The following is a 17,218-nucleotide window of genomic DNA, read 5'->3' as shown; positions in this document are numbered from 1 at the left end:
GAAGATGCCAGTTCAGGGAAAAGACACCAACTTGAGCCTGAGCAGTCTTACCCCATTCCTATATCCCAGCGGCTTTGGGGAGAACTGAGAATGGATGTGATCTTGAGCCAAGTAAACAGTTTGGATATTCACGCTATATTTATTCCATCCTCAAAGGATTTATCAAATAGTTCCAGGCCTTCCTCCCTGCCCAACTCAACCGTTTACAGATTTATAAGCAGAGACTCCAAACAACTCAGGAGTGATCTGGGGAAAAGGAGCAGCGAAGGGTGAGTCGGGTGGGGAAAGGGAGGCGCGAGACCGTCTCCCTTTCCGCCGCCCGCTGCCCGCCGGAGGCTGTTTGTTTGCATTGGGCGGAAGCCAATCAGATGCGCGGATCACGGTGTCCCGGCAGAGGAGACAGGCGGCTATTTGTCTCTTCTCGTTTGTCCTTCTCTCTCCGGGAGGAAGACGGAAGGGCTGAGGAAGGGATGGCGCGAATGGGAAAAGACAGTCAATTCGATCCCTAAACAGCGCGGTCGGGCTGGGCTCCCCGCTATGTAATGTGGCCCCAGTGAAGTCTCTGCAGCTCCACTGACTTGGAGAGTGGAGGAAAAGAGTGGAAGAGGGAATTGCGGGGGGGGGGGGGGGGGGGGCAGCAGAATGTTCTAGGTTTGACTCAACAGTTGCATTCCACGTGGTCTGGGGCAAGTCACTTTCCCTTCCATCTGCTCTTCTTCCTCTGGTAAATGAGGAAGCTGAGCCTCCGGAGGGCCCCTCTAGTTCTGAGAGCATAGGATTTAGTAACCCGAAGCTACAGAGAGAAGAAGGCTAAGAGGGGATTTGAAGGTGGAAACGCTTTATTTTATTTTAGTGCTTTTTAGGGCCGCACCCGCGGCATATGGAGGTTCCCAGGCTAGGGGTCCAAGCCGAGCTACCGCTGCCAGCCTAGGCCACAGCCACAGCAACACTGGAGCCTTAACCCACTGAGCGAGGCCAGGGATTGAACCCACAACCTCATGGTTCCTAGTTGGATTCGTTTCTGCTGAGCCACGATGGAAACTCCTGGAAATGCTTCTAAATGGCTATTTACAGAGAAAACCCTCCCTTTGCACAGAGAGCAAACAAAAAAGAAATGGGCTTATTTAGGGTGTCGGAAAAGTCCTACATCTTGATCTGGGGCAAAGTAGTTACAGATCTGCACACATGCTAACGTTTATGTACAATGAAGATCTGCACTTTGTTACTTGTAAATTATACCTCAATAGAAATGTTTTAAAAACACCAGCAGAATTTTTAGCAACATGAATGGACCTAGAAATTATTATGCTAAGTGAAGTCAGTCATACAATGAGACACCAACATCAGATGCTTTCACTGACATGTGGAATCTGAAAAAAGGACAGACTGAACTTCTTTGCAGAACAGATGCTGACTCACAGACATTAAAAAACCTATGGGGGGGGCGGGGGGATGTGCTTGGGTTATGGGATGGAAATCCTGTGAAATTGGATTGTGATGATCATTATACAACTACAGATGTGATAAATTCATTTGAGTAATAAAACAAAACAAAACAAAAAAACAAAACACCTCCAGCTGGAATTTAGACTGCAAAAAGAACTTCCTAATAAGAGGAATTTTTTTTTGTCTTTTTGCCTTTTCTTGGGCCACTCCCGCGGCATATGGAGGTTCCCAGGCTAGGGGTCTAATCAGAGCTGTAGCCACCGGCCTATACCACAGCCACGGCAACATGGGATCCGAGCCACATCTGTGACCTACACCACAGCAACGCCGGATCCTTAAACCACTGAGCAAGGGCAGGGATCGAACCCGTAACCTCATTGTTCCTAGTCGGATTCGTTAACCACTGCGCCACAACGGGAACTCCGAAGAGGAATTTTTGAGAAGTGCATCTCCACCGGGGGAGGTGAAGGGTCTCAAGAACTTTAATATTCTCCATCTGCTGGGGAAGGAGGAGCTGGGGAACTAGGGGACAAATAAGATGACCTCCCTTGGAGAGCTTCCCAAAGTCCTTCCATCTCTCCTATTGCAAGGTTACCCACTCCCTCTGCCCTCCATGGAGCCCAGCTATCCCCTTGGCCTTACACAAAATTTCTTTTGAGTATTGAGAGGAACCCATTTTAACCTTCTCATCAACCTTCTCTCTCCCCCTCCCCATTTGCTTCTCCTTGGGGATGTCAGTTCCTGTTCTGGGCCCGCCCCCATCCAGACCCTTTTTCCGGTGATGTGTGCCAGCCGGTCCTGCATCCCACATCCCCAGCTGTTGACATTTCGCTGCCATTACCCAGAGGATAAAGAAAGGGCCCCTGTTATTCAACAATAGGGAAAAAGAAGGAGACAATGGGAAATTGTGCTTCCGACGGGGTGGGGACAGAGAAGCAAAGGACAGCCAGACGACAGACAGGGGAGCTGGACAGAAGGGGTCAGGTTTCTTGAAGCAGCTGGAAGTCCTGGAAGTCTGGTTCCCACCTGGAGAGTCTCTTCCCATAGGAGATGCGCACCCAGGCACCGGAGGGCGGAGGTGAGGACTTTGTTGGGGGAGGGGGAGGGGTGCTGCTTAGAGGAGGCCCGTATGGAAAAATTCAGGCAGCTGGAGCTCTGACACCCATGGACCTTTGAGCCTCATTTGTGGTTCACCCCCATGCCCATCAGCCCAACATCCTCGTACCCACCAATCAATCTGTCCCTTCTCTGGTTCAAGCGCATCTGGAAGAATCAAGGCAGCTGATTCTCTGCAACATTCCAGGTAATTGATCATCCTTGGTTGCCTCCTTTCCCTCATCCCTCTTCATGGGTTCCCATGTCTCTTCCCAAGCCCTGTGTCTTCCGTGGGCCCAGGGCAGTGGGTGCCAAAGATAAAGTGCCCGATCACGGAGCTGGACCCAGTCACTTAGCCTGGCTTAGGGGAATGAGGGGTGGGGGGACTTCTTGGTAGTTTTCTTTGAACTCAGGGCAGAAGCTTTTCCTTAAAGGGGCAAAAGGGGAAAGAAACCACACTGATCAGGGGCCCAAATTCTGGGGCTCTAAGTTGCTTGGACCTCCCCGGGGTGGAGGCAGTTCCTTCACCAGGAACCCCTTCCTCCAGCAGGACAGAAAGCTGCCAGTCACCACTCCCCCCATCCCTGTGAAGAGACTCACTTCTAACAGGTCAGTGTCAAAATAAATACCTTACAGCATATTATTGATCAGAATGATCAGAAAAATAATTATCAGTGAAATAATTTGATACTATACCTAAAGTTGTTCCATCAAAATTATGAATATTTCTCTTCCATAAAATTTTATAAATGTAAAAAGGGGGGGGAGGCACTGGAGCTGGGAGCTGCTCTCTTACTCTCTATAAGGGGTATGAAGAAGCTATGTGTGTGCCTGCTTTGAAACAAAGAAATGCAGAGCAGTGACTAAGAGCTTGAGCATCATGTGAAGTCTGGATTCGGGTCCCAGCAAACTCCTCCCCTTGCTAATTATACGATCTCACTCAAGTTTCCTGAAATGTGTGCACCTCTGAGCATGTATAAAATGAGATTCAGGGGAGTTCCCATCGTGGCACAGCGGAAACGAATCCAACTAGGAACCATGAGGTTGCGGGTTCGATCCCTGGCTTGCTCAGTGGGTTAAGGTTCTGGCGTTGCCATGATCTGTGGTGTAGGTCAAAGACTTGGCTTGGATCTGGTGTTGCTGTTGCTCTGGCATAGGCCAGCAGCTACAGCTCCGATTGGACCCCTAGCCTGGGAACCTCTATATGCTGCAGGTGTGGCCCTAAAAAAACAACAACAACAACAAAAATGAGATTCAGAGTTGTTCCTACATCACAGGACTGCTAAGGGGACTAAATAGAAAACCGTGCCTGCAAAGTGCTTATAGCAGTTTCGAGCCTCTTATACTTTAAAGGCGTTGGTGCTGGCTGTCGAGACTGTGGGCTCCTCAGTCTTGGTTCCCAGTGTCACTCTGCTTACCCAATTCCCCTGTATACGAAAAGTGTTCTCCTCATTCAAGTCCCTGTCTCAGATGCTTTCCTCTTTAACCATTGGGAAGTCCTTCCTGCGCCTAACCCCTGTCTCTCCTGCTTCATGCTCTAGCTTTCATTTGCAGGAAGATGGAGCTCAGCTCCTCAGCTTTCAGCCTCCTCCTCAGTGTTTCCTTCCTCTTGCTCTGTCCCTCCTCTTCTTTCCACAAGTCCTTAATGTGAGCTCAGTCATTCACACACACATTTATTTAGCACCTGCCGTGTGCCAGAAACTATGCTGGGAGCTGCGGATAACAACTAAACATAAATAGTCCTTACTAGTTATCAGGCCCTATTTAAGCATCGTACCTATATTACTTCATCTAAGCTTCGCAGTGCTCAGGGAGGTAGGCGTGCCATTATTCGCCACATTTTGCTGATGGGGCCATTGAGGTAGAGAGAGCAACTTATTCAGAGTCATGCAATTAGGAAGTGGAGGAATCAGATTTAAAAAACGAGTAAAACTGGAGTTCCCTTGTGGCACCGGGGATTAAAGACCTGCTGCTGTCTCTGCTGGGGCTCTCGTTACTGCTGCAGCTTCGGTTCAGTCCCTGGCTCAGGAACTTCCATATGCCTCAGGTTCATCAAAAAAAAAAAAAAAAAAAAAAAAAAAAAAAAAAAAAAAGGAGGGGGGAATCAACTACTGACATAGACAATTGTGTTTGAAATAATTGCCTTGTCATTTTATACTTGATAACGTTAATTACTGGAATGCTCACTGACACAGTTTTCATATGCATATGTATTACATTCAAATCACACTAATCTAGCTGCTTGTAGAAGCACTTTAAGAAAAAAAGTCCCCAGTCCAGGGCAGCAGGGGAACCAGAGGAGCAGATCGCAGTGCACTACAGGGTGAGGAAGTGGGGGGAGAGGAAACGTTTGCCAGAGGAGGTGAGGCCCAAACTGGTGGTCTGTAAGAAGAAGGTGATGGTGAACTAGGACTATGTTGGAGCCGGAACATGTCTGGGGCACAGTGCAGGGGGCACAGGTGGTGAGGGGTAGGGTGGGGGCGATACTGGAGGCACAGGGAGAGGCTGGATCACAGAGAGCCTTGGAAGCTGGGTTAGGAGACTGGATTTGATCCTCAGGGCAATGTGGAGTCACAGTTTTAATCAGGAGAGTGACCAGACCCTATTTACCCTGGCTTCAGATGGAGAAGGGGTGTCAGGAAAGGACAGAGACCAGAGCTGGCAAGCCTAAAGGGAAGACTTGGGAAGTAGCACTTGTGCTGAGAAGGGGATAGACAGGGAATGTGCCAAATCAGGACCTGCTGACTCAAGGGATGTGAGAGAAGACAGATGGGCCCAGGAGGTGGTGGGGGCGGGGGCGGGGGCGGGGGCGGGCATGGGGGGTGGAGCTTGTTACCACCCCTTCTCACCTATCACCTTCCTTTTGCCAACTTCAGCCCCTTCCTCCCCACCCCAGTGGCTTCCAGCTGGATAGTCCCCTCTGGGAAATCCCTGATGTGAGTTCATCTCCCACCCTGCTCACCTACCCTACATTCCCTTTGTCCTAAGGAGTCCCCACCCTTTGTGCCCTGCAGACCCTGCTGGGCAGAATCCCCACCATGCAAGGCAGGCTCAGTCTCCCCACGCTCTGCCACTTCCTTCTCCCTTGGGCCTTCACCACCCTCCACAGAACCCTGGGGGACCCAGGTAAGAACTTAGTTTGGCCCAGAATCTGGGGAACAGTAGTGGGGAGAGTGGAAAGGGCAGCTGTGGGAGGACTCTCAGGTCTGAGAGTCAGTATGGAGTGAGCAGCAGAGGAGAGGTTTGGGGGAGTCTGGGAAATGGGATCCGGTTAGGTATTTGGGACATTGGGGGTCAGGGGGGTTCCTGCCACTCTGGCCCCCTCTGCTCAGCATCCCACCCTGGCCCCCACTACCTCCTGCCTCCCATCCACGAGGTCATTCACTCTCGTCGTGGGGCCACGACCACGCTGCCCTGCGTCCTGGGCGCCCCGCCTCCCAGCTACAAGGTCCGCTGGAGCAAAGTGGAGCCGGGGGAACTCCGGGAGACGCCGATCCTCATCACCAACGGACTGCAAGCCCGCGGCTACGGGCCCCTGGGGGGGCGTGCCCGGATGCGAAGAGGGCACCGGCTGGACGCCTCCCTGGTAATCGCGGGCGTGCGCCTGGAGGACGAGGGCCGGTACCGCTGTGAGCTCATCAATGGCATCGAGGACGAGAGTGTGGCTCTGACCTTGCGCCTGGAGGGTGAGGCCCTTCGGTCCCCCCCCACCCCCGCGCCCTGGCTCCTCTCTTGCGAGTGTTCCGCCGACTTACCTTGGGTCTCCCAGGATCTCCCCCGCCCGCTCCTGGGGTCCCCCCTCCCCGGCCCTCTCTCCTAGGCTACGCCGTCCTTCCTTCCCCCTTCTCTTTCTCCCTATGCTGTCTGCCACCCCCAGGTGTGGTGTTTCCATACCAGCCCAGCCGGGGCCGGTACCAGTTCAATTACTACGAGGCCAAGCAGGCGTGTGAGGAGCAGGACGGACGCCTGGCAACCTACTCCCAGCTGTACCAGGGTGAGCAGCCGAACCCGGGCACCTACCAGACGCCCTCCGGGCTGTCACAAGAACCCCAGCGGAGGCGAACTCCCGGCCTGTGACGCCTCTAATCTCCGGATCACCTCCCATCCCCGCCATCTCCCGCCAGCGTGGACCGAGGGTCTGGACTGGTGTAACGCGGGCTGGCTGCTCGAGGGCTCCGTGCGCTACCCAGTGCTCACGGCGCGCGCTCCGTGCGGTGGCCGAGGTCGGCCCGGCATCCGCAGCTACGGGCCCCGCGACCGGAAGCGCGACCGCTACGACGCCTTCTGCTTCACCTCGGCGCTGACAGGTAAGGGGCGGGACCAGCCACCTTCGCGCCCAAGGGGGCGGGGCCTGACCGCTGCGAAGGATCTGGACCTCACCTGTAAAAGAGGCGGGGCAGGACAAGTAGGGCCTGGACCCCGACCTGAAGAATGGGGAGGGGAAAGTAGAAGGCTGGTGCCTGGAGATCCCAGGCCAGCTCCGTGGTTTCTTCAAGGCCTCGCCCCTCTATCACTCCGCCCACCCATGCTCCGTCCTGCCTCGCGCAATCTCACCTGCACACCCGGCCTCAACATCCCACTCCTCCTACCCAAGCTCGGGCCTACCCGTCCTCACCTGCCCTTCGATTCTGCTCCCTGAGAGTCTGAATCCCGCCGCGCCCCGGCCAGCCTTGCTCTCGGTCAGTCGATGACCCGCTTTGGTCCCCAGGCCACGTGTTCTTCGTGCCGGGGCGGCTGACGCTGTCTGAAGCCCATGCTGCGTGCCGGCGGCGCGGGGCCACCGTGGCCAAGGTCGGGCACCTCTATGCTGCCTGGAAGTTCTCTGGGCTGGACCAGTGCGACGGCGGCTGGCTGGCTGACGGCAGCGTGCGCTTCCCCATCACCACGCCGCGGCCGCGCTGCGGGGGCCTTCCGGATCCCGGAGTGCGCAGCTTTGGCTTCCCCAGACCCCAGCAGGCGGCCTATGGGACCTACTGCTACTCCGAATAGGGGTTCACCGCACCCCCTCCAGCGTGCTCCACAAAGCCTGGGAATCGTGCCAGGGGTCTCTTGTCGCCCCTTCCCCGAGAGCATCCCCTTCCACCAGACGAAAAGCAACCCCTCTTGACCCGCCTTCCCGGGCTAGGGCTGCAGGCTACGGATCCCGGCTGGCCGGGGCGTCAGAGAGAGGAGTTGGTGGCGCCCCCGGTGGCGGTGCACGGCTATTACCCTAGGACCTGAGGCGGTTCGCGTGCCTCAGCCAACCGTGCAGCCCACGCTAGGTGGCGGAAGGAGAGTCGGGGGGGGGGGGCATTAACTGATTCTGTATACAGTAATAAAATAACTTGAGGACTTTTTGTGTTGGGCGAAGCTGTAAGCGCGACGAGGCGTGGGGGGTCGAGGTGGAAGACTTTGGATCCAGGGTGTTGACGGCGCTCCTAGGAAGCAGAGTAAGAGGAGGCGCTACTGCCTCTGATGGGTGAGCCTGCAAGAGAGTAGCGACTGAGAGGAGAAGTTACCGAAAGGCATAAGGAAAATTGGAGGCGCGTGGGCAGCCCTGTCCCGGGATAGAAACAAATGAACCCCGGGTGGTGTTGTGCCAGGCACCACGCGGCGGCGCCACACACTCACCTAAGATTACTCTAGCTCACATTGGCCGGGGCGCTCCAAACCCCCAGGCCTAGCTCCTGGGCACAGCAGAACAAATACACAGTGCTGCTAGCAAATCTCAAAATGTGTTTGGAACCTGTCAGTCTCCCAGAAGGGTTTGCATGATTATGATTAAAGGTAGGAAAGTGATTTCGTTGTTACAACTGACAGGAAAGAGGGAAGAGGCAAACCAACACAATAAGGTCCCCTCAGGTTTGATGCCTTAGGGTGGCTATGCATTCTGCTTACCTTCACCACCACCATGGCTGCAGGGGCAAAAGGAGCAACTGAACCAGGAACATTCTTTTTTTTTTTTTTTCCATATTTTTTCTTTTTCCGGCCAAACCCATGACACATGAAAGTTCCCCTAGGGAAATTGAATCCAAGTCGTAGCTGCAATCAACACCACATCTCCCACAACACCAGATCCTTAACCCACTGCACCAGGCTGGGGATCAAACCTCACTGTCACAGAGACAATACTCTTTCTGTTTTTTCAAATTTTATTGAAGTACAGTTGATTTACAATGTTGCGATAAGTTCTGCTGCACAGCAAAGTGATTCAGTTATACACACATCCCTTCTCTTTCAGATTCTTTCCCCATGTTATCACAGAATATTGGGTAGACTTCTTTGTGCTATACAGCAAGTCCCTGCTGACCATCCATTCCATATACAATAGTGTGTATATGCCAGTTGCAAAGCCCCAATCCATCCCTCCTAACTCTGCCCCCAGGAACATTCTTAACATCTGGCTAAAAGAAACATATCGGTAACTCAAAAGACAAACGAGTGTTATTAATTCATTGTCCTTAATATATATATATAATTAATTTATATATATATATATATATATTATTACTGTTCAAGCAATCTAACTACTCCACAAAAACTTGGGCTGCAGAATAGTCATGGCTGGAGCAGAGTATGAACTTTCTTTCTTTTTTTTTGAATTAATGAATTTTATTACATTTATAGTTGTACAATGATCATCATAACCCAATTTTATGGCATTTTCATCCCAAACCCCCAGCTCATCCCCCACCCCTATGAACTTGCTTTATTTATAACAAAATTTTATGGCTGTATTCGTGGAAGTTCCTGGGCCAGGAAATGACTTTCAATTGCAGCTGCTACACAGCATCTGTGGCAATGCCAGACCCTTTATGCCAGTGCTCAGGGCTGAGGATCGAACCTGTGCCTATGCATCGACTTAAGCTGAGGTCGGATTCTTAACCCCCTGCACCAAGGTGGGAACTCCAAGAGAATGAACTTTCTTTTTTTTTTTTTTAATGATTTTTATTTTTTCCATCATAGCTGGTTTACAGTGTTCTGTCAGTTTTCTACTGTACAGCAAGGTGACCCAGTCACACATACATGTATACATTCTTTTTCTCATATTATCATGCTTCATCATAAGTGACTAGATATAGTTCTCATTGCTCATCCAGAATGAACTTTCTAATGGCATTTGATACATGTTGTAAAATTGCTTTCCAAAAGGATTCTTGCAATAATTGTTAAAGAGAATTCACCCCATGGGAACTTTTTAAAAAAAATCTTTTTAGGTCTTTATCACAGCATATCTGCAGCTCATGGCAACACTGGATCCTTAACTCACTGAGCAAGGCCAGGGATCGAACCTGAATCCTCATGGATACTAGTTGGGTTCGTTAGCGCTGAGCCACAACGGGAACTCCCCTATGGGATTTTATAAAAGGGACAGAGAATGATCAAATGAACAGCACCTTCAGTAACCTTCATATATCAAATGAAATATTTTTGCTGGTTCCTAAGCTTTGGTTTTCTCATCTTTAGTCATAGGATAATAATATCTGCCTCTCAAGTTTGTTGTGAGTAGTAATGGAGACAATGCCTGGACTGGGTAGTACATGCCTGGCACACATAAGAGCCACTCAGCAAGTGGCACCTGTGATAATTAATGAGTAGTAATGACAGTAACAGAACAATTATTATTATTATTATTGTTATTATTATTCAGATTCTTACCAGGTAGCCTGTAGAATTGGTTGCTGTATGATCATGATAAACTAAATTATGCTGTGAAATCAGAGAACCCCCAAATCTCAGTGATCAAAACATAAAGATTTATTTCTCACTTGGACAACATGTGCTCTGTGGTCAACAAGAAGCTCTTCTGATTTTAGTTATTCAGGGACCCGGGTTAATAGGACGGTCACGATCTCAAAATGCTGTCAATCACCATACCAGAAGGAAAAAAATAAAAAGAGCTCTGGAGGGTCTCATACAATCAATTAATAGCCACAGCACCCAAAGACGCCTGTCTAGCCCACAACTCATTCTCCAGAACTAAACACATGCCCCCACTCAACCGCCAGGGGGCAGGAAAGAGCGATTCTACTTGGGCCTAGAAGAACTGCACCAGCACCAATACCTACGATGAGCAGCAAGGAGGGCAGTCTGCATTCTGGGACACACTGGTAGTCACCACTCCCCCACTCTTCTGAGTTTTCTAAGTTCTGGACTATTATGGAGTCAGAACGCCAGAAAGTCAAGATCCTGGGCCTCACAGCTCAGCCTGTAGGAAGATGGCTTTTCTTTATTTTGAAAAAATCTTTAATTTTTTTGTCTTTTTACGGCTTCACCTGAAGCATATGGATGTTCCCAGGTTAGGGGTTGCATTGGAGCTGGAGCTGCCGGCCTACACAACAGCCATAGTCACATGGGATCCGAGCCGCCTCTGAGACCACACCACAGCTCATGGCAAATGCCGGATCCTTAACCCACTGAGTGAGGCCAGGGATCGAACCTGCAACCTCATGGTTCCTAGTCAGATTCCTTTCCGCTGCACCACGACGGGAACTCCTCATGGATACTAGTCAGATTTATTACCGCTGAGCTACAACAGGAACTCTGCTAGTTGGTTTCTTTGAGGGGTGGTATGGATGTTGAGGTTTTAGCATCTGTCTCTGTGGCTGACAAGCCAAACATTCAGCAGGGCAGTAGCTAGATAAGCCTTGGTGAGAGGGAGCCCATGCTGCTGAGCCTTGCATAGCCTCCATCTTTACTGCCACAACTACTCCATTCATGGGCTCACTGCGCAAGCCCGTGGTGGAGGACAAAGTCTGGCTGTCATCCACTGGAGTCCTTCTGTCCTCCTGGTGGTTCAATGTCTCCTCTGCTGTGAATGCTCTTAAAGGCTACTGCCAGAAGACACAATGCCCAATCCTGTCAGTCCCTCCATATGGCTCTTCCCTAGACTTCCTTATCTCCAACCCTCCAGCATCGCCCTTTCCTGGCCTGACCAATCAACCAAGCCATTTGCCACTGCTCAAGAGCCCATGTACAGCAGCTCCCGCTGTGGCGCAACTGGATCGGCAGCCTCTCAGGAGCTCTGGGTCACGGGTTCAATCCCCAGCCTGGCCTAGTGGTTTGGGGATCCAGTGTTGCCGCGGCTGCAGCATAATTTGGGACTGTAGATGGGATCAGACCCCTGGCCTGGGAGCTCCCTATGTTGCAGGGTAGCCACAAAAAAAAGGTCCATGTATATACTTCTCTCAAGTCACCTCTCTCACTGCTTGAAACACCCTCTTGGGGGGGATCCTCTCCCACCACTCTTTCATGGCCAGCCCTGAGTGGGGCTGTAGTGTAGTAACAGCCCGTGATTAGCTTTCATCATTCTATCACAGTGACCCATCCACGAGCCAGGCATGGGCTTTTTCTTCCTCTGACTCCTAGTCACAGACAAACCCTACAAGGCTATAGGGTGAGCTGAGAAAGAGGCAAAGGTGCAACAGGGACAGGTAATATGGGAGCCTGGGCCTCCTGCTCACTGTCCTGGGTATGACTGTATTTATTCACACCCAGTCACAATGTCCCTTTTTTGTTGTTGTTGTTGTTGTTTTGTTTTTTTGCCTTTTCTAGGGCTGCTCCCATGGCACATGGAGTTCCCAAGCTAGGAGTCTAATCGGAGCTGTAGCCACTGGCCCACACCAGAACCGCAGCAACGTGGGATCCGAGCTGCATCTGCAACCTACACTATGGCTCCTGGCAACGCCGGATCCTTAACCCACTGAGCAAGGCCAGGGATTGAACCTGCAACCTCATGGTTCCTAGTTGGATTTGTTAACCACCGCACCACAACAGGAACTCCACAATGTCCCATTTTGGATTGCCGCCATGACCGCACACGTGTGTGCTCATGACTCAGTGACTCTGAAAATTCCCAGATCTTTTCTTTCTTTCTTTCTTTTTGTTTTTGGCCATGCCTGTGGCATATAGAAGTTCCTGGGTCAGGGATCAAACCTGCTCCACAGCAGCAGCCCAAGCTGCTGCAGTGACAAGGCCGGATCCTAAACCCACTGCACCACAAGAGAATGCCTGTAAATTCCCAGATCTTAATAGGAAAGGGAAAAACAGGAAAGAGAAGGAGTCTAATAAATAAGTAAATAATCCAAATAGTTGGGCAGGTGATGACTGTGGCCAGCTGGAGCTCAAAGCCGCCGGGAGCTCTGGGAGGCTATGGGGAGCTTGGCTCACAGTGTTCCTACCTGAGAGGCCAGGGGCTGAGACTTCAGGCTATCAGCTCGCCCTCTGTCACTGAGGGCTGTTTCCAGGGCTGTTTTGATTTGCCTTGTGCTTAGGCCAAGCGTACCTCCACATCTGAAACTAATCCTCAGCCAGTCAGCAGCCTTTGGTTTATCAAGGTGACTGCAAAGGGTATGTGGGTGGGGGCCCCAGCAGGGTCTGCTGTACCCCATTCATTTTCAAAATTGTGAGTTTATATCCTGTCAATGGGCAGAGGTGACCAGTGATCTTATTATTTATTTACTTAATTTGCCTTTTTTTTTTTTTTTTTTTTTTTTTTTTAGGGCTGCATATGGAGGTTCCCAGGCTAGGGGTTGAATTGGAGCTACAGCTGCTGGCCTCCGCCACAGCCACAGCCACATGGGATCCAAGTCACCTCTGCTACCCACACCACAGCTCATAACAACCCAGGATCCTTAACCCACTGAGTGAGGCCAGGGATGGAACCTGCATCCTCATGGATACTAGTCAGATTCTTAACCCACTCAGCCACCACGGGAACTCCTAATTTTATTTTTTAGTATCATTACGAACTCACGGACTTTTTATCCATTTGACCTTTTTCAATCTCTTACAGTCATTATTCAGCTTAATGCTGATGGTGTTTCATCTTCAGCCAGTGGGCGTCTTCTCAAGTTGGCTACTGGGTCCTTCTGACATGAGCCTGACCTGAATTTCATAGCTTCCTTATTCTCCTTATTCTCAAGTATGACAAGCTATCCTGCCCAAGACCTGGAATTTCTCCAAAGAGTTCCTTTTAGTGAAAAGTACTATTTAGAGACCACAGGCTGGACACAAGGGTTATTCACTGTTATTGATTTGTCACTGTTTCTAAGCCTTCTCAGTAGACAGAAGATAAATATGCAAATCATGAGTTCATGCTGTTATTTCCAATTCAGATTTAAGATTAGCAGTTTTTGCTTAACTTTCCTTTTCTTACACTGGAAATCTCAGTTCCAAACACCATTACTATAATTACTTATTTGCTTTGTCATTATAAATAGCGCTTTTCAAAATAATAATGCCAACTGTAAGATATCTCTGTGGTTCTTTTTGTTCTTAGGGATCTATAGTCAAAATGCTGAGTTTTATAATCACTTGAAAGAAAATTCTTCTGTGTGGCTTTGCCTCCAACTCCATATGTAATTACATGCATTTGTTCATTTGTTTCTTATTTATTTATTTATTTTTTGAAGGGCCTCTGGCATGGCATATGGGAGTTCCCAGGCTAGGGGTCAAATTAGAACTGCAGCTGCTGGCCTACACCACAGCCACAGCAACTCAGGATCCAAGACATGTCTTTGATCTACACCACAGTTCACAGCAATGTGGAACCTTAACCCACTGAGCAAGGCCGGGGATTGAACCCAATCTTCATGGATACTAGCTGGGTTTGTTTCCACTGAGCCATGATGGGAACCCACGTTTCGTTTGTTTTAAATTTTTAGGGATTGCATCAGTTTTCCTCTGTTTAAATTTATATAAAATTAATTCCTTTGGAGTTCCCTTCGTGGCTCAGTGGAAATGAATCTGATTAGCATCCATGAGGACGCAGGTTCGATCCCTGGCCTTGCTCAGTGGGTTAAGGATCCGGTATTGCTGTGAGTTGTGGTGTAGGGTTGCAGAGGTGGCTTGGATCTGGTGTTGCTGTTTCTCTGGCACAGACCAGTGGCTACAGCTCTGATTCGACCCCCTAGCCTGGAAACCTCCATAGGCCACAGGTGTGGCCCTAAAAAGACTAAATAAATAAACAAATAAAGTGATTCCCTTCAAATTCAATTTTGTATTTTAATTATATAAAACATTCCAATGTTTCCAATATCAAGACCATAAAATAAGGTGTTATTACCATTTTACAGATGAAGAAACTGAGGCTCAGAGAGACCAGTACCTGCCTCAGCAGCACAGAAAATGAGCAGTCTCCCCGCATCAGGGAGTCGGGAGGGGGGCTGCAGGGAGCCTTGCGCATGGAAGCTGCTTTCTCTCTAGTAGTGGATTTGGGAGTTTCTCTCGTGGTGCAGCGGAAACGAATCCGACTAGGAACCACGAGGTTGCAGGTTCCATCCCTGGCCTCGCTCAGTGGGTTAAGGATCCAGCATTGCTGTGAGCTGTGGTGTAGGTCGCAGATGTGGCTCGGATCCTGTGTTGCTGTGGCTGTGGTGTAGGCCGGCGGCTGTAGCTCCGATTGGACCCCTAGCCTGGGAACCTCCATATGCCGCGGGTGAGGCCCTAAAAAGGACAAAAGGACAAAAAAAAAAATAAGTGGATTTGGATGTACTCAGGGTTGAGCCTTTCAGTTCCCCCAGCTGTTCTTCGTGAAACAGGCTGGTGGTCTCCTCTGCGCACATGAGTTTGCAGCCCTCAAACTGAGGGTCTGTCTGCGCAGGTGTGGGGGCAGTTGGCTTCCGCTCACGCAGCAGGGGCTCCCTCCCACAGTGCTGATCAGCTTGTATGTCTCCCCACCACCCTACTTCCCTTCCCACCCCCAGGTCAGCTGCAGGAGCCCTCAGAGCTACACCCAGCTATTCCTGCCCCCCTACTCCCGCCACCCGCTGGGGTCCCGTGCTTCCTGGCCCCTTTCAGAAGCTATCAAAGCCCCTATTCTCCAAACACAGCTGTGCCAGCGTTCAGCGCCGTGTCCATCCCCCCTCTTCAGCCCCACTCCCACGTCCTATGGCACAGGATCCAGGTGCCTGTGTGATGTGCGGAGCCTCGGAGAGGAACCAAGCTGCTTGGCCCCCCACCCCCAAGTCTGGGGAAGTGGGGGCAGGTGTTCAAGAGGCTGGAAGGACGGGCTCTCCCTGTGGCCGCTGTGGCTGGGAATCCAGGGAAGAAGGCCCAGGGCTCACACTGGAGATGGGGGAAGATTAGGATGCTAGAACTTGGAGGAGAGATTCTGTTTCCTGAACTGGGGTCATGGCCTCAGCTTTGACCTGGATGAGGGATGCTGGGGGGAGACAGGTGAGAGATGGATTATTCTCATCCAGAGAGACTGGAACACTCCCCAGAGCCCAGAAGGCTGGGAGACCGCCCGCTGTTGATGAGGAAGAGGGAGAGGAGCTGCCTCTTCCTCCTCCTCCTTCTCTCTTTCTCTTTACCTCCCCACCCCAACCCTCCGCATTTTCTCTCCCCTGAGACAGACTGCTGGAGGCGCTGGCAAGAACCCTGGCCTGGAAGTCAAGAGCCTTGGTTTTCCGTCATGTCAGTTACATGCCATGTGACTGGGCAGTCACTTCATCACTTGGGTCTCAGTTTCCTCATCTAGAAGATACTTGAAATATTCTCCTGTTACTGGGGCAGGAAGTTCTCCTTGAAATCTGTCATTCATTCTTCCTGCTTCTGTTGATCCTGTTTGCTTTCAGCCAGTCTTTGAGGATCCCTTTCTGAGTCTTAGAGGGGGGAGGGCTTGGTTTGCACCTCTTCTCAGAAAGAGGAGAGAGATATGGGGGAGGGGTGGTTGTCCCATGGCCATGGGTCAGGAAGCAAGTAAAGAAAGTCCCTGAGGACCTCCATGGTGGCTCAGTGGTAACAAACCCGACTAGGATCCATGAGGATGAGGGTTTGATCCCTGGCCTCGCTCAGTGGGTTAAGGGTCTGGTTGCCGTGAGCTGTGGTATAGGTCACAGACGTGGCTCAGATCTGGTGTTGTGGCTGTGGTGTAGGCTGGCAGCTACATCTCCGATTCAACCCCTTGCCTGGGAACCTCCATATGCCACCGGTGAGGCCTTAAAAAGACAAAAAAAGTCCCTGAGCAGAAATTGCCAAAAGAAGTGCAGGTTAGACTTTCGGTATGAATTTTTACAGCTGGAAATGTTGGAAAGTCTTGGGGAGGTGCTCGTTCCTCCCCTGGGAAATCCTTGGGAAAGGACTCCTCTCAAATAATGAGCCCTCTCTCCTATTCATGGGGTTGTGACCCACTGACTTCCCGGACAGGGTGTGTGCGTATGACTAGCCAAGGAAAAGAATTAGAATTTGTTGTAATTCCTGCCATGATGCAGTGGGTTATGAAATTCAACTGCAGTGGCTCGGGTTGCTGCAGAGGTATGGGTTCAATGCCTGGCCCAGTGCAGTGGGTTAAAGGATCCAGTGGTGCCACAGCTGCTGCTCAGGCCCAAGAACTTCCATATGCTGTGAGTGTGCCCATTGAAAAAAGAAAAAAAGAATTAGATTTTGTTGCTGTACACTGGAAAGGAACACAATATTATAAATCAACTATACTTCAATTTAAAAAGAAAGAATGAAAGAAAAAAGAATGAGATTTTGTTGAGCTCAAGCCATGGGCTGAGTGCCTATTGGCCCAAGTAGATTTTTTTTTTTTTTGTCTTTTTGCCTTTTCTTGAGTTGCTCTTGCAGCATATGGAGGTTCCCAGGCTAGGGGTCTAATCGGAGCTGTAGCCACCGGCCACAGCCACAGCCACAGCAACGTGGGATCCTTAACCCACTGAGTGAGGCCAGGGATTGAACCCATAACCTCATGGTT

At 50.6% G+C, this 17,218-nt stretch overlaps 1 protein-coding gene across 5 annotated transcripts; it reads left to right on the top strand.

Annotated features, from left to right (window-relative positions):
• Nucleotides 1,785-7,873, top strand: HAPLN2 (hyaluronan and proteoglycan link protein 2). 5 transcript variants are annotated; one of them, XM_003355142.5, is made up of 8 exons: nt 1,792-2,524; nt 2,705-2,749; nt 3,092-3,150; nt 5,556-5,667; nt 5,874-6,227; nt 6,419-6,535; nt 6,666-6,848; nt 7,250-7,873. In XM_003355142.5, the coding sequence occupies exons 4-8, from the start codon at nt 5,580-5,582 to the stop codon at nt 7,528-7,530; spliced, it is 1,023 nt and encodes a 340-aa protein (XP_003355190.2). In that variant the 5' UTR covers nt 1,792-2,524; nt 2,705-2,749; nt 3,092-3,150; nt 5,556-5,579; the 3' UTR covers nt 7,531-7,873. The 5 variants fall into 5 exon arrangements, with proteins under 5 accessions (XP_020945327.1, XP_020945328.1, XP_020945326.1 ...); XM_021089668.1 differs by lacking the exon at nt 7,250-7,873 and having other exon boundaries at nt 1,785-2,524; nt 3,089-3,150; nt 6,666-7,216; XM_021089669.1 differs by lacking the exon at nt 7,250-7,873 and having other exon boundaries at nt 1,785-2,524; nt 2,656-2,749; nt 3,089-3,150; nt 6,666-7,216.

The sequence above is a fragment of the Sus scrofa genome, chromosome 4 (genome assembly GCF_000003025.6).
Source record: "Sus scrofa isolate TJ Tabasco breed Duroc chromosome 4, Sscrofa11.1, whole genome shotgun sequence".
Lineage (NCBI taxonomy): Eukaryota > Metazoa > Chordata > Mammalia > Artiodactyla > Suidae > Sus > Sus scrofa.
This window is presented reverse-complemented; position numbering and strand designations above follow the sequence as displayed.